Source organism: Geotrypetes seraphini, chromosome 8, assembly GCF_902459505.1.
Source record: "Geotrypetes seraphini chromosome 8, aGeoSer1.1, whole genome shotgun sequence".
NCBI lineage: Eukaryota > Metazoa > Chordata > Amphibia > Gymnophiona > Dermophiidae > Geotrypetes > Geotrypetes seraphini.
Window position 1 is genome coordinate 123,752,977 of NC_047091.1, and position 27,366 is coordinate 123,780,342.

Here is a 27,366-nt window from a genome sequence, read left to right on the forward strand (position 1 = left end):
ACACTTATACACAAAAGGATTCCCATCATTCTAGAGTAGGACAACCTACCGGGTTGACACTGCTCGGTTATTTCTCTCATCTCCCAAGGCTGAGAATGTGGTAAAGGGGAGGGAAGAGAACGCCACGGGTTACCACAGGGGAGACATTGAATGACATATGCTGGGTGCTCACCATTCCCCCAGGAACCAAAATCTGGAAAGTGGATGTTACCCCATTTTCATCACAGAGTGCGAAGCAGGGCCTGATCTTTGGAGAGTTTCATAGATGCGGGTAATAGGGGATTTAGGAACAAAACAAGCCTCCCACCTTACCACAACAAAAAAACCCACTTTCAACAAAGTTGAGAGACATGAGGCTGTAGTATGTTAGCACTTACTCTTTAATAGGCAGGAGAAAAACAGGTCTGCTAGATTTCTGTACACACACTAGCATGTCTGCCCAAGGCACAATTCAGTTACAATGTCATATGCATTCTGTAACGAGCAGCAGCCAATATGCTCTTTTCACACAACACCTTGTGCTGAATCAGAAAGGAAGAAATGCTGATAGCACCTGTGCTATAATCGACATGAGGGATTTCCATTTCCTACAGCCAGAAAACTTGCAGTTATCTTCTACTTCAGGAATGAGGAGAGGAAGGACAGAGAGCAAACATGTCCCATTAACAGCGCAAAAAGCCTTCTTACAAGGTGCATCTGTTATCTGCCACTGGAGCTTCCTGACCCCTTCCCTCAAAGCAGAGAAACTGCTTTGCTCTAGTAGCACAAGCAGACGTTTTAACTCCAGCGCAATCATGGAATGTGGCTGGGGTTCCTTAAATTAAAAAAATATGTTTTCAGCAAGAGCAAAAATCTTACTTTAGAAAAACCTTTGAGATGAAAAAGCTCAGCAGCTTCTCCCCCAACAAGGTACTTCAAGCAGCTGAGAACTCCAGTATGGTCCACTATTGGTCCCAAGGATGGATTTTTAGACGGTAATCTTTACAAAAATAGTTTATATAAAAATCTGGCAATTTTTTTTGGTCCCCAGTATTTCAGGGGGGAGGGAAGGCCCTTAAAACCCCTTTCAAATATGTTTTTGACCCTTTGGCCCTTGCTAGAGTTTCAGTAAAGAGGCAGGAAGAGATGGGCAGGCTAATGAGCCACTTCATGCAAAAAAGGGCATTCTAACTCATCTTCCTGTTTCTAAGCACCAGGTGTAGAGCTTCTCCAGCCCCTCCCACTCCAAAGCGTCAGCAGTGGACACCAGCAAACAGCAGCTACAAGTGCCTCTCCTCTGTTCAGAAACCAGAGTGCCAGTGCTGACAGGATGCTCAGTTCCCCTCTTAATAGTCTTCTCCCTCTTCCTCTTGGTAATATTGCTGCCCGGCATTCTGGTCCCCACATTCCCACTGTGCCAGGTCACCAGGATTCCCTTGAGGACAGTACTTGGGGTCATAGATTTGACGTCCAAGACCAAAGACCTGCCCACTCTGGTTGGCTCCCTGGTTGTAACCCATCTGCAAGGACATAGACGACTCATCGCATTTCTCAGTACCCAGTTTGGCATCGTATATGTGCCTCCTGGTGCCAGGCGCAGTCATGCCCACCTGAAAAATGAAAACAGCAGGTGTTAGAAGACTCTCCCATTGCCCTTTTGTGATTTGAAGAGGCCAAGTATAGCATCTCCTATCTGGAGGCAGAGAACACATGGGAGCCAATGCACAAAGCCTCATAGTAGAATCTTCACTCTACCACAAAATGATGTTTTAATCACAGCACTTCCACATTAAAAGACAGACAAGTATGCCACAGCATGCATCGGACCCACTCATACCCTGACAAGCATCCCCAAACTTGACACCTTTTCTCAATCTCCTCAAATCATATCCCTGGTGTTTATCTGCAACCCACTCCCCCCCTCCCCCCCACACACACCTGACTCCTCTCCTTATTTATTTATTTATTTTATTTATTTATTTAGATTTATATTCCGTTCTCCCAGTAGCTCAGAACGGTCTACAAGTAAACATACACAGTAGAAGTAGTTAGGCAAATAAATGTGCAATAGGTTTAGATGCTTGGACATACAAGATTGAGCAGTATTTATCAGGCTACAGACAATTTTTCAGAGTAAAGACAATTTATCAGAGTACAGACTAAGAGAGGACTATACTGAAATTTAGGAGAAGTTAAATAGGGGAGAGAAGAGAGAGGTGGGGTTTAAGGGGGGGTGTAGACTGAGGGAGACCTTTAGTTGAAGAGGAGGGTCTTTACCATTTTACGGAATGTCAATAAAGAGTTCTGTTGCCTGAGTTGGGGGGGGAGTTTATTCCAGAGATGTGGGATGAAGTGGCTGTAGGATCGTTTGCGGGCAGTTTCTGAGAGGAGGGACCTTCCAGGGGGAATGCATAGGCGTATTTCCGATTTTGAGCGGAGGGTGCGAGTGGGGGTGTAGATGGGAAGCTTAGATTTTATGTAGGAGGGGGTGGTGGCATAAATTCTCTTGTGGGCTACTGCTAGGGCCTTGAAAGCACAGCGCTGGCTAATTGGGAGCCAGTGTTCAGCGCAGAGTGCTGGGGAGACGGGATCATGGTAGTTGAGGTTGTGTAGGAGGCGGATAGCTGCATTTTGGACACGTTGGAGGCGTTTGAGATTATTTTTGGTTAGTCCATTGAATAGGGAGTTACAGTAGTCCATTCTGGAGAGGACATATGCGTAGAGGAGTTGGGCGAGGTCAGGTGTGGAGATGTAGGGTTTGATCTTTTTCAGTTGGCGGAGGTAGTAGAAGGAGGTGGAGATTACTTGGGATATGTGGGCAGATAGGGATAGGTGTCCGTCTAAGGTTACTCCTAGGCTGCGTACTTGATCTGTTGCCGTTAGTAGAGTGGAGTCCCATGCTAGGGTAGGACGTGTGAATTTGGTGCTTTTTTTTCTGATCCATAAGAGTTCTGTTTTAGTGGCGTTTAGTTGAAGTTTGTTGTTTGACATCCAAGTTTTCATATCAGAGAGGCAATGTTGGAGGTTAGTAATTTGGGACGATCGGTTCTCGCCTAGTGGGAGGAGCAGCTGGATGTCATCTGCATAAGAGTGGATTTTAATGCTATATTTCTGCGCTATATCAATGACAGGCCTGATGTAGAGGTTGAATAGGAGGGGGGATAGAAGGGCGCCTTGAGGAACACCATATTTTATAGGCTTGGGGCGAGATTTGTGAGTTCCTAGTAGGACAGTCTGGGTCCTTTGATGGAGGAAGGAGGTGATCCATTGGAGGGCTGTGTCCTTGATTCCGAGGTCATAGAGTCTGGATGTGAGGAGGTGGTGGTCGACTGTGTCAAAGGCAGCGCTGAGGTCAAGTAGGACTAGTAGGGCATCACTGCCTTTGTCGAGTATTGCCCAGCTATCATCAATGATGTCAAGGAGTACTGACTCTGTGCTGTGGCCTTTTCGGAAGCCGGATTGGGCAGGGGATAGAGCAGCTTGTTCTTCAATGAAGGGGTGAAGTCGGTGGAGCACAATTCGTTCAAGGAGTTTGGAGACAAATGGGAGGTTGGAGACTGGGCGATAGTTGCCGGGTTCGTTAGGATCAAGAGTGGGTTTTTTGAGAGTGGGCTTGATAATAGCTGACTTCCAGCTGAGGGGCACAGTCCCAGTGGTTAGAGAGGTGTTAATGATGGGGAGGATGGATTCTGCCATGGCGTCTTCTGTGGACAGCAGGAGGCTGGATGGGCAGGGATCGAGGATGGTGTTGGAGGGTTTGAGTTCTCTCAGGGTTTCGAGAACCTCGGCATGAGTGGCCATATGAAATTGGGAGAGAGCGGCGGAGGGTGGGGTATTTGGAATCGGTTGGGGTTGAATAGGAGTGGGTTTGGTGTTGGTGTCAAGATTATCTCGGATGGTTTGTACTTTGGACTGGAAGAAGTCCGAGAGAGTCTCGCTATCAAGTTCTGTTTGGTTGTTGTGACTTTTTCTTTGGGCGCTGGTGAAGAAAAGCCCTGGTAGTATAGTGACTCCCTGGCTCCCCTAACACACAAATTCCCTAGTAGAGTAGTCCAAACCTGTCCTGGGGAAACTCTAGCCAGTCAGGTTTTCAGGATATTCCCAATAAATATTCATGAATTAGGTTTATATGCTATGAAGGCAGTGCATAGCATATAATATTCATTGCAGATATCCTGAAAACCTGACTGGCTAGGGTTCTCCCAAGACAGGTTTGGGAACCACTACCCTATGTGGTATACAAGCCCTGCCAAGTTCATCTCAAGATGCATCGTGTGGAACAGTGTATCACCATTTTGAAGATAACACCTGAAGCAGGGCATTACTTCTGTCTTGTTCAAGGTACAGGCTCAGGGGTTAGGCTACCAGGGATATTTTTTCAGACTGTGGTGAGGGGGAAGATGACTACTAGACAACCAGAAATCTGTAGAGGGAGGGCACCTCTAGACAACCAGAGCATCTTTTTTTTTTAAATATTAGGGGAAGGGAGAGTTGGGTCAGGAAGAAGGCCAGTAGGCATCTGGGAAATTTTTTTTTTTAATATATCTGGGGGAGGGAGTGGGGCCCACTAGACTACCTGTGAATTTTTTATTTAGGGTTTGGGGGTTTAGTAGGGTAGGAGGCTTCTAGGGGCTGCTGCAGGAAGCAGTCCGGGGCAGGATGGTTGGGTTGGGAGAGAGGGTGCCATTAGACACCCACTCCTCTGAATTAACCCTTCCACACCATCCTGGATCTGGCAAAAAAAGTTTCCTGTGCACAACACACGTGATAATTTTTTTTTTAGCATGGATGCAGAATATCTAATAATCATATTTTAATGCAATTTGCGGTAATAGTTTCTGCACAAGTTAATACACTATACTGAAAGGAAAAACAAATGAAAACTGCAGACTATGTACAAGATGCAGGCAAAATTTATTGTATCAAAATTAAAATGCAGTAATATGAAACCTTTTTACCAACCAAAGGACCCAACACGGTCCGTATTTCAGACAACACGCCTTCGTCAGGGGTCCGTGGTAAATAAGGTATAAATTATACCGCAAAATGAAGATAACAAGTGCCTGTTTGTCACGCCGAGAATCACACGCTAAGAATCGCTGCCAAAAATGATTCTTAGCGTGCGATTCTCGGCGTGACAAACAGGCACTTGTTGTTATCTTCATTTTGCGGTATAACTTATACCTTATTTACCACGGACCCCTGACGAAGGCGTGTTATCCGAAACACGGACCGTATTGGGTCCTTTGGTTGGTAAAAAGATTTCATATTACTGCATTTTAATTTTGATACAATAAATTTTGCCTGCATCTTGTACATAGTCTGCAGTTTTCGTTTGTTTTTCCTTTTGGTGGCTTTACTGCGGATCTGGTTGGAATTTTTTCTTGTGACACTATACTGAAACCATATGAAGCATTGCTTGGCCAATAAACCCATGGCAAAACCAGATTAAAGCTGAGGTAATGCTTTGTGCATCGGCCCCTAGGTTATCACTCTCCCAGCCCCATCTTTCCACCCTTCTGCACGTTTCATAGGAAAAGCAGGGGCAACAACAGTTTTAGTCATAGGTACTCCAATTCCTCACTGCCTCGGCAAAAGAAGCATGGAAAAGCAAAACATTTTACACAGGTGAGCTGATCTAGTTCTTAGTCCAAATTGTAACTGTAGAGCCTCCGTACCCAGCTCAGTGTCCCACCTCTTAGCCCCCTTTTACACTAGTGCCCTACTTCCTTCTCCATCCCTGCTGGTGCCTCTCACCTGACTGGCACACTTGTTGGTTCCCATCTGAAGACCAATTGTGGCGTGGTCTGTGGGTGGCAGGATCTCATTCTTGGGGTCATAAAGATGTCTCCTAGTGCCATAGGCTGTCATTCCCGATTGACTGGCGCCTTTATTGGTACCCATCTGATGCACAGGATGAGGAGAGAGAACAAGAGTATAAAGTTACATCCATAGGTATCCAAACCGCATTCTCCCCAGATTAAACTAGCTCCAAGAAGTTCTACCCCTGTGAACACCCTTCCCAATATTACATGGAGTGTAGCTAGTCAGGGAGGAACAGGGGGGTTCATGAGATCCCATAAAATGAGCTAAGAATTTGGGGGATCTCACAACCTGAAGCATATGTACACTACTGACCTGCAGACCAATAACACAATGACCAGCTCTCATGGTAGATTCATCAAAACTTCTTTCCTGTTTTTCTGAGTATTTCACTCCAATGTCGCAGTTGCTCTGAACTCCTTTTGTTTTTGCCTGCAAGGGGAGAAGAACATCAGATAAAAACATTTCACAAAGATCTCTGGGTCTTAAACAAATCTATGTGAGGGGTCTACATCCAGGACAGGACTTGCAGGGTACAGCAGCCCCATTTAATAACAAAAGCTATCCTAAAGCAGAAGTCGGGGAATATCCTGTCAAATAAAATGACAGGGTCTGAGGCAGCATGGTTTCACCCAGGTAGATGGTGTTAGATGAATCTGAGCAATATCTTTGATTGGGTGACCAGAGATTTGAATCAAGGGAGGGAGACGCAATATCCTTAGATTCCAGCAAGACCTCTGACAGTTCTGCACAGGTGACTTATAAACAGTGTCCTTGATATGGGTTCTAAAGAACAGTGAGAGATGACAAAGGGTAGTAGTAAAGCTGTTAAAAGTTTTGCCTCTGCAGAGGACACTAAAAATTGCAGGATAGACACCCTGAAAATTGTACATAAATCAAGGAAGGAAAGACTGAGCATTGGTTTAGGGCAATGATTCCCCAACTTTTTACTATGGCAGAACCCCTAAAGTATTTTTCATACTTTAGGAACCCTCGGTTTATATAAATATATATAATGTTCACAGAAACAGACTAAAACAATCTAATTTATTGAGGAACTCAGTTCAGGAGTCACTGGTCTAGCACTTGGTAGCTAAGATTTCATGATAATAAATGCAGGTCATTTATTTGGACTGTAAAAATCTGAGCGAGCAGTACAGTTTGGGTCTCAAAGTCCCTCCTTGAGGGCTGCAGTCCAGTCAGGTTTTCAGGATTTCCCCAATGAATATGCATGAGATCTATGTGCATGCACTGCTTTCAATGCATATTCATTGGGGAAATCCTGAAAATCTGACTGGATTGCGGCCCTCAAGGAGGGACTTTGAGATCCCTGGTTTAGGTGATGAAGTACTTCTGTGCATGAAAGAGGAGAGGGACTTGGGGCCAGATTCTCAAAAAAGGTTGCCTTCAATGCAGTCGTTAAACTGGTTCCAATCTGTTTAGCCTGCATACATTTTAGTGGTGGATTATCACGGTCTTTAGCGAGCTTTCTAGCAATCTCCAACACTGACATGCAAATGGGCTCTTAAATACCGAAACAAGCACTCCGGTGGATTCTCAAACATCGCTAAGTCATTCTCCCAAGTGCAGCATTGGCTTTTGCAAAAAAAAAAAAAAAAAAAATCAGTGACTGGTCTGAGTGTGCCGGTACAGTGCCAGCAGTTAAAAGTGCATCTCGTGTGGTGTGTTTTTTTTTTACTGTGGCTAACGAAACAAAAAGCACAGTTACTTACCGTAACAGGTGTTATCCAGGGACAGCAGGCATATATTCTCACACATGGGTGACGTCATCTACGGAGCCCCGGCGCGGACAGCTTTTCAAGCAAACTTGCTAGAAGTTTCAAGTTTGCACACTGCACCACGCATGTGCTAGCCTTCTCTCCCACTAGAGGGCGCATCCCCACCTCGTGGTCCTCAGTTCCATATCAAGCAAAGAAGCCATCCCCGGGGAGGCGGGCGGGTTGTGAGAATATATGCCTGCTGTCCCTGGATAACACCTGTTACGGTAAGTAACTGTGCTTTATCCCAGGACAAGCAGGCATGATATTCTTACACATGGGTGACCTCCAAGCCAACCAAAAAGGGCAGGTGGGAGGATGGCGAATTATGAAAACAGGTTACGTAACACCGACTGGCCAAACCGGCCATCGCTTCTGGACAAAGAGTCCAGACAGTAATGGGAGGTGAACGTATGAACCGAAGACCAAGTGGCAGCTTTACAGATGTCCTCCATAGGCGTGGATCGGAGGAAAGCAACCGAAGCCGCCATCGCCTGGACCTTATGTCCCGTGACTCGACCCGAGAGCGGGAGACCAGCCTGAGCGTAGCAAAAAGAAATACAAGCAGCCAACCAGTTGGACAAGGTGCGCTTGGAAACAGGGTGACCCAAACGATTTGGATCAAATGACAAAAACAATTGAGGAACCTTCCGATGAGACTTAGTGCGTTGGAGATAAAAAGCCAACGCCCTCTTACAGTCAAGCGTGTGAAGCGCCACCTCGCCAGGATGAGAGTGGGGCTTCGGGAAGAAAACCGGAAGAACAATGGACTGATTGAGGTGGAAATCAGACACAACCTTAGGCAAAAATTTGGGATGGGTGCGAAGAACCACCTTATCATGATGAAACACAGTGAAAGGAGGATCCGCAACCAGAGCTTGCAGCTCACTAATCCGACGAGCGGACGTGAGCGCAATCAAAAAGACCACCTTCCAAGTGAGAAACTTAAGAAGGGATTTGTCGATAGGTTCAAAAGGTGGCTTCATCAATTGAGCCAAGACCACATTAAGATCCCACACTACAGGGGGCGGTTTCAGAGGAGGATGAACATTCACAAGGCCCCTCATGAAACGAGACACTAAAGGATGCAAAGAGAGAGAACGACCATCGAGATGCCGATGGAAAGCTGAAATGGCACTAAGATGCACTCGAATGGAGGTCGTCTTCAGACCAGCATTTGACAAATGCAACAGATATTCCAACACCGAAGACACTGGGACCGAACCCGGGTCCAGGTGGTTCGAGAAACACCAGGAGGAAAATCTGGTCCACTTCTGGGAATAACAAAGCCTAGTCGAGAGTTTACGGGAAGCCTCCAGAATATCCCGCACAGACTGAGAAACAGGAATCGAATTCAAGGGGAAAGAAACCAAGCCGTCAGATGTAAAGACTGAAGATTGGGATGTAAGAGCGAACCCCGACTCTGAGACAGCAGAGAGGGAAAGACCGGCAGAAGTAGAGGGTCCCTGACACTGAGTTGAAGTAGCAGGGAAAACCAGTGCTGTCTGGGCCAATGAGGCGCAATGAGGATCATAGTGGCTCCGGTCGATTTGAGATGCACTAGCGTCCTCAAGATTAGAGGAAAAGGAGGGAACGCATAAAGGAACCTTCCTTCCCAGTCGAGAAGAAATGCATCGGCCTCGAGACGGTCCCGGGAGAACATCCGAGAACAGTAGAGAGGTAGTTTGTGAGTCTCGGGTGAGGCAAACAGATCCACCTGAGGGGTCCCCCAGCGGTCGAAAACCTCTCGTAGAACCCGGGAGTTCAGCGACCACTCGTGCGGCTGGAGAAGACGACTGAGTTTGTCCGCCAGACAATTCAGTTCCCCCTGGATGTAAACCGCACGCAAGAAAATGTTCTGAGAGACTGCCCATGACCAAAGGCGCAGGGCTTCCTGGCACAAAGGCCGAGAGCCCGTCCCCCCTTGCTTGTTGACGTAATACATGGCCACCTGGTTGTCTGTCCTGACGAGCACCACCTGGTCGCGCAGGAGATGACCGAAGGCTCGAGCAGCCAGAAAAATGGCACGAAGCTCCAGCACATTGATGTGACATCGACGGTCCGCAGCCGACCATAGGCCCTGCGTTCGAAGACCGTCTAGATGAGCCCCCCACGCATACTCCGAAGAGTCCGTCGTCAGGACCTTGCGATGCGGAGGTACGCGAAAGAGCAAACCCCCGGACAGATTGGAAGAGTTGGTCCACCAATGGAGCGAGCGTCTCAAAGAGGGAGTCACCACTAGTTGACGAGACACCGGATCGCGATCCTGACGCCACTGCAAGGCCAACGTCCACTGAGGAATCCTCAGATGCAACCGGGTGAACGGCGTCACTTGGACCGTAGATGCCATGTGTCCCAAAAGCACCATCATGCGTTGAGCCGACACCCTCTGCAGCTGCGAAACCTGACGGCTTAAACGAAGCAGTGCCTCCAGCCGGGGAGAAGGAAGGAAAGCTCGGAGGAGAACAGTGTCCAGCACGGCTCCTATAAACTGGAGGGATTGAGTTGGGTGCAAGTGAGACTTGGGAAAGTTCACCTCGAACCCTAGACCCTGAAGAAGTGAGATAGTCTGTTGGGTCGCTGAAATAACTCCTTCTCTGGTCGGGGCCTTGATCAGCCAATCGTCCAGATATGGAAAGACCTGCAACCCCCGGGAGCGCAGGGCAGCCGCGACCACCACCATACACTTCGTGAACACCCGAGGGGACGAAGCCAGACCGAAAGGGAGGACCCGGTACTGAAGGTGCAACTCCCCGACTTGAAATCTTAAAAACTTGCGAAAGTCGGGATGCACCGGAACATGGGTATACGCTTCCTTCAAATCCAGGGAGCACATCCAATCCCCCTCGTCCAAAAGAGGATACAGAATCGGAAGCGACAACATACGGAACTTCTCCCTGACGAGGAACTTGTTGAGCTTCCGGAGGTCTAAAATGGGGCGCAAGTCTCCGGTCTTCTTTGGGACCAAAAAGTAACGGGAGTAAAACCCCCGGCCTTTCTGATCGCGAGGTACCAATTCGACTGCCCGGAGGCTCAACAAGGCCCTGGCTTCTTCTTGGAGAAGGGCCAACTGGCTCCGATTGGGCGGGCAAGCCCCGGGAGGCATGTCTGGAGGTTGCCTGGAGAAGTTGAGCGAATAGCCCTCTGAGACGGTCCGGAGCACCCATGCGTCTGACGTAATCTCTGACCAAGCCCCGGCAAAGACCGTAAGCCGACCCCCGATCGGAAGGGGGTTGGGTGCAATCGCGGCGGGGGCCAGCCCCCAGCCGCCCATCCCGTCAAAAGGACGGCGCTGGCTTGGATGCCCCCTGCGTGGCGGGCTTGGGAGGACCCCCCCTACCCTGTTGGGGTGGGCGTCGGGGTGGAGGTCTCGAAAAGGCAGGTGTCGATTTCTGAGGATACCGCCTAGGCGGCTGTCTAAACGGCCTTTGGGGCGTTGGCTTCGGTTTTGGGCGCACCAGGGATGCTAGCGAACGCTCCTGGTCCGAAAGCCTCTTGGTCGCAGCTTCCAAGGAGTCGTCGAACAATTCCGACCCGACGCAGGGAAGATTAGCCAATCGCTCCTGCAGGTTGGGGTCCATCTCGAGGGTACGCAGCCACGCCAGCCGGCGCATAGCTACTGCACAAGCCGATACCCTCGAGGCCAACTCAAATGCGTCGTATACCGCATGAAATAGATATAGTCGGAGTTGGGACAGGTGAGACATAAATGCGGCAAACCTGTCCCTGTGCGAATCCGGGATGACACCCTGGAATTCCGACAAGTCCTTCACCATCGTTCTGAGGTAGGAAGAATAGGAGAAGGCATAATTGAGGACCCTCGTCGCCATCTGCGAATTAGCATACAGTCGGCGGCCAAATTTATCGAGGGTCCGACCCTCTCTACCTGGGGGGACCGCAGCGGAAACCCTGGAAGGCTGCGATCGTTTAAGAGCCGACTCCACGAGGAGCGACTGATGGGAGAGCTGCCCCTTGTCAAAACCCTTAGGGGGAATCGTGCGATATTTAGATTCCATCTTAGTGGGCACCACCGCGACTGTAAGAGGGGTCTCGAGGTTCCTAAGTAAGGTCTGAAGGAGGACCTTGTTTAATGGAAGGCGGGGGGATTCCCTCGGGGGGGCAGGAAGATCCTGCTCCTCCAAAAATTCTTTAGTATGATGGGACCCCGCCAACAGGTCCACCCCCAGGGCCTTTGCCATGTCATGGACAAACTTCGAAAAAGAAGTCGTCCGTGCGGGCGGGGAGGGTGTCCGAGACTTCTCAGCAGAGCCGAAGGGAGAGGCTTGGCGAGAATACCTCAAGTCCATACCGGACCCCGATCCCCACGAGGCACGGTCCCGTGACCTCGAGGGGGTCGGGGACCGATCCCGCCTGAAAGACCCCCTAGGGGAACCCCCCGGGGTCCGAGGTACGGAGGCCTTTCCCTTCCGCCCCGGCGAGGAGGCACGGGAACTCTCCCGGATCAGGGACCGCAAAAGAACTGGGTTGTCTAGTCGGAGCTCTTCGACTCGCAAAGCCTCGCCCTCGGGCGGCGTCAAGCGACCACGCCTCGAGGCCCGAGAACGTTTGGCCCTCTTCAGGCGGTGCTTCGCCCGAGGCTTGCGCGAGGGCGAGGAGCCCCGGGAAGACTTCGAGGACGAGGTTGAGGAAATCCGGCGCACCCGGCGCTGCTTGTCCCGGGGCCGAACACTACCCTCAGGCTGACTCACCGTGGTCGGGACCGAGGGGAGAGCCGAGGTCGAGGCCGAGGGTGCTTCGGCTGCGGAAGCCCCGGTGCCCGAGGCCGAGGTCGCCAACTGCGGGGCCGCCGAGACCGTAGCAGTCGAGGCCGAAGCCTGCTGCAGGGACTCAATGGCCCCGGACAGCTCCGAGGAGATCAACGCCCGGAGCAAGTCCTGGAAAACCGGGATCGTTAGACCCTGGGGCAACACCTGGCGATGCTCCTCAGAGGGCGACCTCGGTCTCGAGTATTCCCTCGGGGCTATCGCCTTAGATACCTTGGGCTGGGCGGAGGCCGAAGTCCCCGCCGACAAAGTGCCCGAGGATGGCTTCTTAGATCCAGGAGCTGAGGAGAGAAGTGGAGACTTACCCGAGGCCTTGCTGGACGAGGCAACCTGCTTCGCGGGCATCGAGGGTCGAGGCGAGGCAGGAGGTCCCGATGCTGAGGTCGAGGCCGAGGTCGAGGCCGGGGCCGAAGCCGAGGCCGAACTAGAGGCCTTCCCCGTCGGGACGTCGACGGAAAAAAGGTCCGCCATGCGGGCTTTGCGGCGTGTGAGAGCCCTTTTTTGAAAGGTTCCACACTTAGGACAGGAGTCTGTCGGGTGTTGGGGCCCCAAGCACCTCAGGCAGCACCTGTGGGGATCTGTGATCGACAAAAGCCGTTCACACTTACCGCACTTTTTGAAACCCGTTACGGGCCGGGACATAGGCCCAAAAACAGGCCAGGAACGAACGAGGTTCCCGGGCTGTGGCTACCGGGAGCCCCCGGAGCGACGAAAAAGATGTTTTTGGTTTTTTTTACAAAGAAAAGAAGAGCAAAAGTGTACAAAAACGCAGCGACCGCGTCGAAAAAACGTCCACAGCCGCGGCGACAGAAGGCTAACAGAGCACAAATTTATCCACAGGGCTTCTGGCTCCGCGGATGAAAATGAACTGAGGACCACGAGGTGGGGATGCGCCCTCTAGTGGGAGAGAAGGCTAGCACATGCGTGGTGCAGTGTGCAAACTTGAAACTTCTAGCAAGTTTGCTTGAAAAGCTGTCCGCGCCGGGGCTCCGTAGATGATGTCACCCATGTGTGAGAATATCATGCCTGCTTGTCCTGGGATAATAAAAATGACTTGATTTACATAAATTATAATTTGGATTTTTTTTAGGGGGAGTGGTAAAAGTATGCTTCTTGAGCACATGTATTATAGCAGTGTCTTATGAATTATGTTTTTGTTTGAAAAAAAGACATGCAGTATACATGCTTTTTAAAAGCCGATGTTGCATCTCCCCTTTACTACCAAGCAACACACCCCCAACATCCCCTCGGCAGCGGGAGAGATGTGGGCTCTCCCCTGTCACAAACAAGACCCACACCGGCAGCAGGAGAAATGCCCACTCTTTCCCGCCACCACGCAACCCCCCCTCTTGTGCCTTCAACGACCCCCGCCCTCTTCCCCTTACCTTATTTAGATGGCTGGCCAGAAGGATGCCTACTCCCTCCAGCCAGCTCTTTAAAATGGTGGGCCTTCCCCTCCCCGGTGCATGATGCTTTGATTGCCCAGGTTGTTTAAGGCCCCTCCTATTGGAGGGGAAGGACCGCCATTTTGAAGAGGTGGGCCTGCTGGCCGGAGGGAGTAGGCATCTCTCCGACCAGCCATCTAAGTAAGGTGAGAGGGAAAGGGTTGTCAGAGGCACGAGGAGGGGTTGTGTGGCAGTGGGAGAGAGTAGGCACTGGAGGTGTGTTGCTTGGCAGCGGGAGAGAGTGGGCATCTCTCCTGCTGCCTGGAAGGGGGGGTTGCTTGGTGGTGGGAGAGTGGACATCTCTCCTGTCGAGTGGAGGGTTGCTTGACTTCAGCAGCTCGATTTGTTGTTGGGTTGGGGTTTTTTTGCATTTATTCAGCACATGTGCCCATCGCTATCACCAGCGATGGGCACATGCAAATTTAGCAAATATTTGCTACTTTCTGCCAACCTCATTTGCATAAGCATTTGTGGGAGAATGTCTCGCTTTTTTTTTTTTTAAATCACTACTATAACAGCTGCAACAGTGGCCCATCGGTTTTTAACACAAATTTTTGAGAATCTAGGCCTTGGTGGTGATCATATCTGATGATGGTAAGGTAGCCAAACAGGCAGAAGGAGACAGAAAAAGCCAAAAGGATGCTTTGGTGCTTATGGCGTGTAAAGGCCAGCAGGAAAAAAAAAAAAAAAAAGAGGCATAATGTGCAATTCTGGAGATGGCATTTTCCAAAAATATATACACTTCTCCCTCCTTATCCACGGGGGTTAGGGGCAGAGCTGGCCCACGAATATTAAAAAACCACGAATAATATTCGGGCCGGTTCTGCCCCTAACCCCCGCTTCCCCCCCCCAGTTATTTTAAGCCCTGTAAGCCCCCCCCCTTAAGCCTTACCTGGTGGTCTAGTGTGGACTACAGGAGCTCAAGGCAGCCTTTCCTATGAGCGATCTGCACGGGCAGGAGCATGGGAAGATTGCTCTTGCCTCGAAAATCCGCTAGACCACCAGGTAAGGCTTAAGGGGGTCTTACAGGGCTTAAAATAGCCTGAAAAATTAAAAAATGTTTTTGTTTAAAAATCTCGAATAACCGAATCCGCGGATGCTGAAACCACGGATTCAGAGGGGGAAGTGGGGCAGCTCAGAGGGCAGCTACTAAAATAATCAGTAGTTTTCATCGCAGATGGGGACAGATTTAAAAACATCGGTATATATACTTTGCAAGAAAGGCAGGAGAGGGGAAATATGCCACAGAAGTATTTAAATGGCTCTATCATAAATGAACATGAAAGACTAGTCTCAGCTGAAACAAAGCTCTGGATCTTGGAGTCATACAATGAAATGTGAAAGGGGACAGACTTAGAAGAAATCTAACTAAATATTTCTTCACGGAAAGGGTGATGGATACATGGAACAGCCTCCTGGTGAAGTGGTTGATATGAAGACTATATCTGAATAATTTTATGCAAAGAGGATCTGTGAGGAGGAGAAAGGACTGTAGAGGTAGTAGTTGGTATGACTGGGCAGACTGGATAGGTCAAATGGTCTTTATCTGCTTTCATGCTCTATTTCTATGTTAGTGTAAAGGCTTCAAAGAATCTCAAGAGGAGGATACTCACCAGGCCTGCCAGTGCCAGTAGGGTGACCTGCACCTGGGTCATGTTACCACTCTCAAAAAGATCATTTGCTTCAAAGAGATCCACTGGATTTAAGCCATAAACTGACATAGCTTTGATAAAATTGGAGAGGTTTTCCAGCTGAAAGAGAATAAAGGTCAAACATCAGCAGGAAAGCAGAGTCATGTAAAGGCAAGGGATTCCCCATGCTCGAGAGGGGGGGCAATGGAGAAAGAAGAAAGAGTAAAGGTGCTCCTCATCCAAGGCTGGTCTCAAGAAAGAGGCCGATGTCTTCCCCCCTACTATTCACACCAGTCAGTGATCAGACATTCCCAGGCATCAGGTGTCCCTTAGCAGCTAGGGACATAGTGCAGTGCCAATATCTGCATTGCTATCCTGGGTCCCACACAATGTTAGGGGGATGGGACAGGAGTTTTACCCCTCTTGAACATTCAAGTCATGTCTCTGCAGCAGACAGGAGAAACAAGACCACCTACCTGGTGCCAATTTAGCTTAGACTTGTTGATTTTCTTGATAGAGCCAGGCTGTAACTTGTTCATTAACCTGGGAAGGGATAAAGAATTACAGCATTTAACCTAACTACAGCAGGAGCACACAACCCCCACAGGGCTCATGACAGCAACATGTCCCATGCAAAGCAAGCAAGCACAGTTTCAACATTACTCACTCGCACAGAATGACGCCATCCTTCAATCCCTGCTGGAAATCTTTCCCAATGGTCATTCCAGTGAGGTCTTCGATCCAGGCACTAAGCTCCGCCTCCTTCTGAATATCATATTTCTGGGCAAGCTGGGGGAGGATGTTAGATTTTAGAGACCCCGGCATTTTCTCCCTTAATAGTCTGCTGCAGTCTGGCCCTGCACATCTAAGCACACCTTCCCAACACCTAGTGATGGGAAAGGGGGATGGTAATAGAGGGCAAAATGGTATTTCCTTTCTTTATAATGTTCCTAAAGATTGTTTTAACCCAGCTTCTCCCTCCTCCATCTGTTACTGTTCTAAGTGTAATGCAGGAAACTCAGTCTTACTGCATACCCTCAGTTCAAGGGTACATAGCATCCCCACCTTCAGATTGTCTAACTGAGGGGCAGATGCTCAAAAGCATACCATTTGAGTAAGGCTGGTTGTAGCCAGTCTAGCTTTTGAGTAACTGCAGCGTCTAAAGCAGGGATTTCAAAGTCCCTCCTTGAGGGCCGGAATCCAGTCGGGTTTTCAGGATTTCCCCAATGAATATGCATTGAAAGCAGTGCACGCACACAGATCTCATGCATATTCATTGGGGAAATCCTGAAAACCCGACTGGATTGCGGCCCTCAAAGAGGGACTTTGAGACCCCTGGTCTAAAAGGTTCTCAGCAGTTTTTACCGACAGCAGCTACCAAGAATTCTATGCTAATGCATTACATGGAGCTCATTATTATTAAAATGAGCAGTCCCTGTAATGCGCAGCATGCAAACCTTTTTGGCAGGTCTGAGCTCTCGTAGCATAACTTTCCTGTCAGTGCCCGAGTGGTGATTTGCACAGGCACCAACAGGAAAGTAAAATGTAGAGCTCATTCCTGCAAACATAAACCAGGTATGGGCCCCCCCACCCCCCGAGCCTCTTGTCACCACCGAGCCCTCCTGCTGATCTACAACCACTGATCCCTCCCCTCCTACCAGGCTCTGAAAAGAAAACCCTGGTGGTCTGGTGGGCTGGGCCCCCCCCTTCAAGGACCTGACCCTCCCTCCTAGCTGCTGTATGGGTTGGAACCCCCCTTCGACCACCCTCATACCTAGATTGAAAAGCGACAGGAGGGATGCCCACTCCCTCCTGCCTTAGGGCCCCGTCTCTTCAAAATGGCCCCTCCCAAAGCTTCCCAGGAAGCACTGGGCAGGGCCACCATTTTGAAGAGGAAGGAGGAAATGGACATCCCTCCTGCTGCTCTTCAATTTAGGTAAGGGGGGTTAGGGGACAAGGGGGACCCATATGGCCAAGTGGAGGGAGATGGCTAAACAGGAAGGAAAGCAGAAAAAGGGCTGGATTAATTATTTGGTGGGTCCTAAGCACACAAGTACACTAGGTCTCCTGCCCATGGCTCTGCCCCCTTGCCCTTACCCCCCACGGCTCACCTCCTGCAAGAGTGTACCTTAGGGCTGGCTCCAGACATCTAAATAGCACCTTTTCCTTACTGTGGATGGGCAGACCAAATGAGCCATTTGACCTTTATCTGCCATTATGTTTCTATGTTTCTTTATTATTCAGTGCAGCTGAACTCGGTGTCTTCAAAAGATCACACACTGCTGGAAGCTGACCAGAAAGCTTTTCCCCTGACGCAAAATCCCAGCATCAGAGGAAAGGCTTCCGGGTTAGCAGCAGGCAGCGTGTAGTAATTGCTGCCATGACCTTTTGAAGATTGAGTTCAACTGCACTGAATTACAAAGAAGATAGGAGGAGACAGTATTTGAACATTTGGAGCCAGGTCCAGAGGCAGTTACACTGACGTCATCGTAGCAGGCAGTGCACTAGGCCCCTCTGAACTCTTTGGGCCAGAGGCATGTGCCTACCCTTTAATCTGGCCCTGGGAATGGCTACTCACTACTTTTATTGACAAGTAACGCCTTCATGTAAACCTAAACATGGATTTCTGTATCATTTCAAGCACTTAACAATAGACTACATCTTTAGAAACAATTCAGCTGTATTTAAAGATCCCTCATAATTCAAATCTGATTACACAAAGGTCTGCAATGAGACAGCCACCTCAACACACATCAGATCCTGCAAAATGTTCTAAAACCTCATCTGATATTCTAAAAACTAAAATTATATTCATATTTAATGTAATCTCAGTTAAGCCCAATACACAGTCCCTACACTGGAAAACACAAAGCACACACTTGTTCAAAAATTATTCATAACAGCACTAACTCCCAGGCCTCAAAGAGCAACAACTTATTCGTGAAAAGACAGAATTCTAAATAATACACTGGGTCCTAAAACACCTACCATCTAGTGAGAAGAAAGAACAAAACTGATTCACAGAAATTCCTCAGAATACTGTACCTTGGCCACAAACACAAATTCAGATAGGCTCTCAACAAATATGAAGCAAGGGACTTCACATCAGCAGTAGAGATATGAAGGCAGAACACTAAACAGAACCTCACAGGTTTTAGAGCTATATTCCAATTAATAAATTCAAAATAAAATACCTTTTTCTACATTTGTTGTCTGAACAAATTATTTTCCATTTGATTTGGTCCCATTGTCACTTGTTTTGCTCTGCTTCTGTCAGAATCTCCTATTCATCTGACATATATCTCCATGTCCAACATCCTTCCCTCTACAACCCTATTCAACCTGTCCAGCATCTCTCCCCTTTCCAGTATCTGCCCTCTCAGTGTACCCATCTTCTCTAACTTCCAGCATTATCCCCACATCTAAACACCCCCATTTTTCAGGATTTGCCCTATTGTCCCCTATGTCAACACCACAATTTTCCAGTATTGTCCCCATCCCCCTCTCTTACAGTATTGACCCCTGTATCCTTATCACCATTTTCTAGCATTGTCCCATTTTCCAGAACCATCCCCCTTTATCTCTAGCACTGCCATCACCACCATTTTCCAGCACTGCCCCCTGGGTCCCTATTCCCCCCCCCCCCTCTTTCCAACATTGTCTATTTGTGTTCCACTTTCCTTATCCTCTCCCTGGCCACCATTAACTCTCTGTGTCCCTTTCCTTATGCATCCTCCCCGCTCAGCATCTCTCCTTTCTCACCCATTTCTTTCTGCTTCTGGGCCCACATGGCTCTGTGGCTTGCTTCCTACGCTCTGGCAGCTCTCTTCCCTTTCACCACCAACTCCAGCCTCTCTCCCTTCTCCTTCTGTCCCGTGCCTGCGCAGGTCCCACCTCTCTCTCTTTCTTCTGTGCCTCTCAGGTGAAGACGAGCAGCAGTTGGCTGGCTTCGGAACCTCTCCTCAGGCACGTACCGCCTCTGCAGAAAACAGAACCGGAAGTTGTATCAGAGTATGTGGCATACATCCGATGGAGAGGCCCCAGACACCAGCCAGAAGGCTGACTGTCTTACCCAAGGTGCACAACGGCGGAAGAGCGAGGGAGAGAGGTGGGACTTGTGTGGAGATGGGGGGGAAGTGGCCAAGGGGGGAGGGAGAGATGTGGGATTCGGGGATGAATTTGCCAATAGGCAGTTGAGTGGCTGCCTCCTCAGTGTGTGTCTGAGGCTCAGATGCTTAGGTGGATATAAAATGTGTGGAGAGAATGTGACACAGTGGTTAAAGCTACAGCCTCAGCACCCTGAGGTTGTGGTTCAAACCCACACTGCTCCTTGAAACCCTGGGCAAGTCACCTAAAGCAATGTTACTTACCGTAACAGTTATTATCCAGGGACAGCAGGCAGCTATTCTCACTAGTGGGTGATGTCATCCGACAGAGCCCCGATACGGACATCTTGCAAGCATGTCTTGCTTGAAGAAACTCAGAAGTTTTGAGATGCCCGCATCGCGCATGCGCCAGTGCCTTCCCGCCCGATGCTCCGGGCGTGTCTCCTCAGTTCAGGTAGCTAGCAGAGAAGCCAACCCAGGGGAGGTGGGTGGGACGTGAGAATAGCTGCCTGCTGTCCCTGGATAACAACTGTTACGGTAAGTAACATTGCTTTATCCCAGGACAAGCAGGCAGGTATTCTCACTAGTGGGTGACCTCCAAGCTAACCTCAATGGGATGGAGGGAGAGTTGGCAACTTAGGAGAACAAATTTTGTAACACAGTTTGGCCAAACTGCCCATCCCGTCTGGAGAAAGTATCCAGACAATAATGAGAGGTGAACATATGAACCGAGGACCAAGTGGCAGCCCTACAAATCTCCGCAATCGGTGTCGATCTGAGGAAGGCTACAGAGGCTGCCATTGCTCTGACCTTATGGGCTGTGACCTTACAGGGAAGGGGTAATCCAGCCTGGGCATAGCAGAAAGAGATACAAGCCGCCATCCAGTTGGAGATGGTGCGCTTCGATACAGGTCGTCCCAACTTGTTTGGATCAAAGGAGACGAAAAGTTGAGGAGCAGTTCTGTGTGGTTTGGTGCGATCCAAGTAGAAAGCCAAAGCACGTTTACAGTCCAGAGTGTGAAGAGCTGATTCTCCAGGATGAGAATGAGGCTTTGGAAAGAACACTGGAAGCACAATGGATTGGTTGAGGTGAAATTCAGAGACCACTTTAGGCAGGAATTTCGGGTGAGTGCGGAGGACCACCTTGTCATGATGGAATACTGTGAAAGGTGGGTCCGCCACCAAGGCCTGAAGCTCACTGACCCTGCGAGCAGATGTGAGGGCCACCAGAAAAACCACTTTCCAAGTGAGAACTTTAGTGGAGCCTTGCTCAGAGGCTCAAAAGGAGGTTTCATAAGCTGAGAAAGGACAACATTTAGATCCCAAACCACTGGAGGCGGTTTGAGAGGAGAATTGACATGAAAAAGTCCTTTCATAAATCTGGAAACCACAGGATGAGAAGAGAGAGGTTTCCCTTGTAGAGGCTGATCGAAAGCCGCAATAGCACTCAGGTGGACTCGTATAGATGTCGACTTGAGACCAGACTGAGACAGATGTAAAAGATAGTCCAAAACAGAGGATAGGGAGGCTCGCTGAGGCTCCTTAGAATTGGAAATACACCATGAAGAAAATCTAGTCCATTTTTGGGAGTAGCATTGACGAGTAGCAGGCTTCCTGGAAGCCTCCAAGACATCCCTCACCGCCTGGGAAAACTGGTGCGGGGTTACGTTGAGAGGAACCAAGCTGTCAGGTGGAGAGACTGCAGGTTGGGATGAAGCAGAGACCCCTGATGCTGAGTAAGCAGCGAAGGAAACACTGGAAGTAGGTACGGTTCCCTGCTGCTGAGTTGAAGTAGAAGGGAGAACCAAGGTTGCCTGGGCCACCGAGGAGCTATCAGAATCATGGTGGCATGTTCGGACTTCAGTTTGACTAGAGTCTTTTGAATGAGAGGGAATGGTGGAAACGCATACAGAAAGCGATTCCCCCAATCCAGCAGAAAAGCATCTGCCTCGAGGCAGATCCTGGAGCAAAACTGAGGCAGCTTGAAATTGTGGGGAGCCGCAAAGAGGTCTATCTGAGGCGTTCCCCACTGAGCAAAGATCTGATGAAGGGGCTTGGAGTGGAGTGTCCATTTGTGAGGCTGGAGAAGACGACTCAGTTTGTCCGCCAAGACATTGTCCCTCCCCTGAATGTAGACAGCTTTGAGGAAGGTGTTGTGGCGAACCGCCCAATCCCAGACTCTGAGAGCTTCCTGGCAGAGGGAGGCCGAGCCCGTGCCCCCTTGCTTGTTGACATAATACATGGCGACCTGATTGTCGGTGCGAATGAGGACCACCATGTCGTGAAGCAGATGTTGAAAAGCTTGAAGAGCATTGAAGATGGCTCTGAGCTCCAGAAGATTGATTTGATGGAGTCGGTCCGCACAGGTCCAGAATCCCTGAGTGCAAAGCCCATCCAGATGAGCCCCCCCAGGCATAGGTCGAGGAATCGGTAGTGAGAACCTTCTGATGAGGAGGAGCGTGAAACAGCAAACCTCTGGATAGATTCGAAGAGGTCATCCACCAAAGTAGAGACTGCCGAAGAGCAGGAGTGACTATGACGTGTCGAGTCAACGGGTCTGACACTTGAGTCCATTGAGAAGCTAGGGTCCACTGAGGAATTCTGAGATGGAGCCTGGCAAAGGGCGTCACATGAACTGTAAAGGCCATGTGGCCCAGGAGGACCATCATGTGTCTCGCTGAGATGGACTGGCGAGAAGATACAGACTGGCAGAGACGAAGAAGAGCATCCATGTGCTGAGGAGGAAGGAATGCTCGAAGCTGGATGGTGTCCAGTACCGCCCCGATGAAGGGAAGAGACTGGGTAGGCTGCAGATGAGATTTGGGAAAATTGATCTCGAAGCCTAGGCTCTGCAGGAAGCAGATCGTGGTCAAGGTCGCCGAAATGACCTTTGGAGCTGACGGGGCCTTGATGAGCCAGTCGTCGAGGTATGGAAATACCTGAAGACCCCTGTTCCGGAGTGCAGCAGCCACCACCACCAGACACTTCGTGAAGACTCAGGGAGACGAGGACAGGCCGAATGGAAGCACTCGATACTGCAGATGTAGATGTCCCACCCGAAATCTGAGGAACTTGCGGGAGGCCGGATGAATAGGAATGTGAGTGTAGGCCTCCTTGAGATCCAGAGAGCATAACCAGTCGTTCTGCTCGAGGAGAGGGTAGAAAGAAGCAAGTGTCAGCATGCAAAACCTCTCCCTGACTAGGAATTTGTTGAGGGCCCTGAGGTCCAAAATGGGTCGCAGGTCGCCCATCTTCTTCGGAACAAGGAAGTACCGGGAGTAAAACCCCTGGTTCAGTTGGTCCGTCGGGACCGGCTCCACGGCACAAAGCCGGAGCAAAGCCTGAGCTTCCTGGAGAAGAAGGGCGGTCTGAGTCAAGTTGGAAGGATACTCTCTTGGAGGGTGGTCCGGAGGGACCCGATGGAAATGAAGAGAGTATCCTTCCTTGATGATAGTAAGGACCCAGAGGTCGGTTGTTATGGCCTCCCAGCGGTGATAAAAATGATAGAGGCGCCCTCCGATGGGAAAAACAGGGGGAGGCAGAACGAGGTTGGTTATGCCCTCGACGAGACAGTCAAAAAGGCTGAGTGGTCTTAGGGACAGCAGGCGATTGAGACTTAGGCTGACCCTTTTGGGGAGGCTGACGCTTCGCCGGTTGCCTCGCAGGAGGAGTTTGCCTCGGCTGATAACGCCTCTGATAAATAAACGGCGGACGAGAAGGTCGAGACTGCTGAGGCTTAGGCTTCGGCCGAAGGATAGATTGGAAGGACTTTTCGTGGTCAGACAACTTCTTCGTGACAGTCTCGATGGATTCGTCAAAAAGATCCGCCCCAGCACACGGGACGTTTGCCAGGCGGTCCTGAAGATTCGGGTCCATATCAATGGTCCGCAACCAGGCCAACCGGCGCATCGCCACCGAGCAGGCCGCCACTCGGGCGGAGAGCTCGAACGCATCATAGGCAGATTGCATTAACTGAAGCCGAAGTTGGGACAGCGAAGCAACCACTTCCTCAAACTCAAACCTAGCCTGGGATTCGATGTATGGTGTGAACTTCCGAAGCACAGGTAGAAAAAAATTCTAAGTAGGCTGCAAAGTGGAAATTGTAATTCAGGACTCGAGACGCCATCATCGAATTCTGATAGATGTGTCGACCAAACTTATCCATGGTTCTGCCCTCGCGGCCCGGAGGCACTGAAGCATAGACCTGGCCAGGATGAGACCGCTTGAGCGAGGATTCGACCAGGAGGGACTGGTGAGAAAGCTGAGGACCCTCGAAGCCTTTATGATGCACCGTGCGGTACCGCACATCCAATTTGCCAGGGACCGCAGGGATAGAGTAAGGAGACTCGAAGCATCGCATGAAGGTCTGGTCGAGGAGCTTGTGCAGGGGAAGCCGCAAGGACTCTGCCGGAGGACGAGGCAAGTGCATGGTATCGAGGTACTCTTTGGAATATCGAGACCCAGCATCGAGAGTAATGTCCATGTCATCCGCCATCTGCCTGAGGAACGATGAAAAGGACAGTTGATCTGCCGTCGCCGGTCTGCGAGACGGACTAGAAGAAGAGGCTTCAGGCTCCAGAGAGGCCTGCGAGCAACAGGACGAGTAGAAAACCTCGGGGTCCTCGAACTCCAGGCCCGGAGGAGGAGACCCAGTCGAAGCAGCATACCCCAACCGAGGCAATTTCTTCTGAGGCGAGACGGTCGAGTGTCGAGAGGAATGCTTCGAAGAATGTCTGGATCGATGCCCCTCCCGATGCCTGGAAGCGGATCGAGCCCGTCTGTGAGAAACTGGCTCAGACGCCTCCAAGGAGCAGATTGGACTCGATGCCGTCGATCGCAGAGGCGGCAGAGTCGGAGGCTCCCCCGACGCCGCCCAGGTTTGATAGGGGGTTCGGAAGAACTCGTCCTGCTTCCTGCTATGTCCAGGACTGGGTGACCCCGAAGGTGGACGCCACACTGAGTCATGGGGCGGAGTAATCGGTTCCAAGGGAGGCAGGTCACTAAACGAGGCTTTCCTCGAGGGGATGGGCTCCAAGGGAGGCATATCACTAAGGGAGGCCCTCCTCGAGGAAATCGGTTCCAAAGGAGGTACAGCGCTAACGGAGGACCTCCTCGAGGACCCGGACACCGCTCGCCGAGTAATGAGGTAGTGCGGCGAGGAGGAGGAGGAGGGGGCGGTCCGCCCCTCGAAGCCGAAGCTGGAAGGTCACCCTGGATGGTGGCAATCAGCCGAGGCCCCATGGTCTGCATGAGCTCCACAAACTGAGCCTCCAGGATGGACCGCAACGAAGCCGATATGGAGGGATCCACACCAAAAGGGGGCCCTTCCGCACGGTCTCCGCGCTCCTTGGGTGCTACGTGCTTCTGCTTGCCAGTCTTCGGCACCTTGAGCACCACCGGAGGAACTGTCGGGGTCGATACCTGCTCCGAGGAGACGGATGAAGGCACCGGCCCGAAGCCGGTGTGAATGACGCCGGTTTCAGGAGGCCCAAAGCAGCCGGGGAGGCAGAGGGCTTTGCAGAAGGAGTCGAAGCACATGTCGATGTCGAAGCTGCAGGATCCGATGAAGCTTCCATCTTGAACATGGACTCCCACAGCAGACAGCGACACTTAAACGCTCTCGCCGTCAGAGTGGAGCAAGGCCGGCACGATTTCGGGAAGTGATCCCGTCCCAGACACTGTAAGCAGCGTTGATGAGAGTCCGTGAGCGAAATCGCACGCTGGCACTTGCTACACTTTTTAAAACCGGTGATCGGCCGGGACATAGGCCGGAAAAGCTCCGCCGCAAGGTCGAAGGCGCGGGGCCCCAGCCACGCGGCCGACCCGGTATCGGAAGGAAAAATTATTATTATTATTTTTTTTTTTAAAAAGAAATCAAAGAAAGAAATAAATGCACAGGAGAGCCAAAAGAACTCAACCCGCGGCAAAAAAGAAGGCAAAAAAAGAGATTCAATGGGCGCAAATTGAAGATAGACTTCTCAGCTCCGCGGAAGAAAAAGAACTGAGGAGACACGCCCAGAGCATCGGGCGGGAAGGCACTGGCGCATGCGCGGTGCGGGCATCTCGAAACTTCTGAGTTTCTTCAAGCAAGACATACTTGCAAGATGTCCGTATCGGAGCTCTGTCGGATGACATCACCCACTAGTGAGAATACCTGCCTGCTTGTCCTGGGATAATCCCCGTTACCCCAGGTACATTAGATTGGGAGCCAAACAGGACAGACAGGGAAAAACACTTGAGTACCTGAATAAATTCATGTAAACCATTCTGAGCCTCCCTGGAATGGTATAGAAAATTAAATAACTAAATACTGTATATTCATCTGCTTCCCCCACCTGACTTCATCTGAGAAGGCAGTGCACTAGGCCCCCCTGAGCTCCTCAGGTCTAAGGCATTGGTCTACCCTTTAATTCAGCCTTGGGTAAAAATATGAGCAAAGTTCTAGGTGTTTGTTTTTCTGTTTTATCCTCAGCTTTCTATTTTTCTTGGTTTGGCTTTGGGAGTCCTCAGCCTGATGGAGAGGTGCATGTGTATTTGAGTGTGGAGTTTGATGATTAAGAGGAGTGATGGACAGAAACAGATTAAGATAAGAGGTGATGGGAAGCTACCTGGGACAAAGCCTAGAAGGCTCATACAGGATCAGATATTTAAGGTAGGGGATAACCAAGGTATATGGAGACTGAGGATGGGTGGGGAGGAAAGGCAGAATGCAAAATCAGAGCCAAAGATGTCACTGTATGTCAGGAGGCGTTTGCTATTTTGGCTTTTTACTTCACCCTAAAGTGGGACCATGAGCCCCCCTGACCCTGAGCGGATACAGTAAGCAGCTACTTGCGGGCGATTAATCGTCACTGCTCTGCCGGTTCTTACCCGGTTCCGAACTTCTGCAGAGAGGCCATAGGACGGGCCCTTGGTAAAGCTGGAGCTCATGGTGAGGGAGGAAGGGCGGCAGCTGTTACTCGGATCGCTGTTGCTCCTTCTGATGCACGCACTCTCACGGCGCCACTCGCTTCCTCCCTCGCCCCGCCCCCCGCCGCTGATTGGCTCGGAAAGAAAATCCCCTTATAAGGGCAGAAAGTACCAAATTCCTTCAGGATGGGAGTTCCCCAAACGTCCGGAAAATGTAAAAAAAAAAAAAAAGAAAGAAAGAAACGCAGCTCCGCCCAAAACCCCACAAAAACTACTCACACTATATCGCCTCCCCTTAAAATATCCGCTTTCTCACTCTCACACACCTGAAGGCACCCATTCTCCACCCAAAACTCATACACACTCCTAAAAACACATCCGCAATCCCCTCCAATAAAAACACTATCACACCCACACACTCCTAAAGACACAGGCATATACCCAAGACACTTATCACACACACACGTTCACAAAAGTGCTGTTCTATAAATCTGTTATTTGAGGTGGGACAGGGCTACCTCTGCCATTAGGCAAGACTGGCCAGATGTCTGGGGCAGCAATTTCTTAGAGAGGATAACAAAAAGCAGCTGCAGTCAAAGCAAAACAATAGATCCTAACTGTCAAAATCAACTATCCGACAATATTCAGCACTATTTAGCCGGCCAAATAGCACATAGCCAACTTTCTTCTGCAGAATATCTGGGTTAGGGTTACTAGATGTAAAATCTGGACCCATAGATCTGCCCAGGCCCACCCATCCCCACCCTGTTATGCCCATGCCACACCCCAGCCTCACCCCTATCCCCGCTCCCCTCCGCCTGTTCGTTGGGAGGGAGGGCAGTCACGTATGTGCAGGTGTCCCTCCCGCCACAATCTGCTTTTCAAAACCCAGACAAAGTGCTTGGTTTTAA

The 27,366-nt window shown here is 50.2% G+C and overlaps 1 protein-coding gene across 3 annotated transcripts; it reads right to left on the reverse strand.

Annotated features, from left to right (window-relative positions):
- Positions 1–362: 362 nt before the first annotated feature.
- CNN2 (calponin 2) lies at positions 363–26,589 on the reverse strand. Of its 3 annotated transcripts, XM_033955165.1 has the most exons (8): positions 26,417–26,532; positions 19,203–19,419; positions 16,108–16,229; positions 15,917–15,983; positions 15,423–15,560; positions 6,118–6,234; positions 5,737–5,883; positions 363–1,589 (listed from the first exon to the last, which is right to left on the reverse strand). In XM_033955165.1, the coding sequence occupies exons 3-8, from the start codon at positions 16,161–16,163 to the stop codon at positions 1,326–1,328; spliced, it is 789 nt and encodes a 262-aa protein (XP_033811056.1). In that variant the 5' UTR covers positions 16,164–16,229; positions 19,203–19,419; positions 26,417–26,532; the 3' UTR covers positions 363–1,325. The 3 variants fall into 3 exon arrangements, with proteins under 3 accessions (XP_033811056.1, XP_033811055.1, XP_033811054.1); XM_033955164.1 differs by lacking the exon at positions 19,203–19,419 and having other exon boundaries at positions 26,417–26,589; XM_033955163.1 differs by lacking the exon at positions 19,203–19,419 and having other exon boundaries at positions 16,108–16,326; positions 26,417–26,589.
- Between the last annotated feature and the right edge of the window lie 777 nt (positions 26,590–27,366).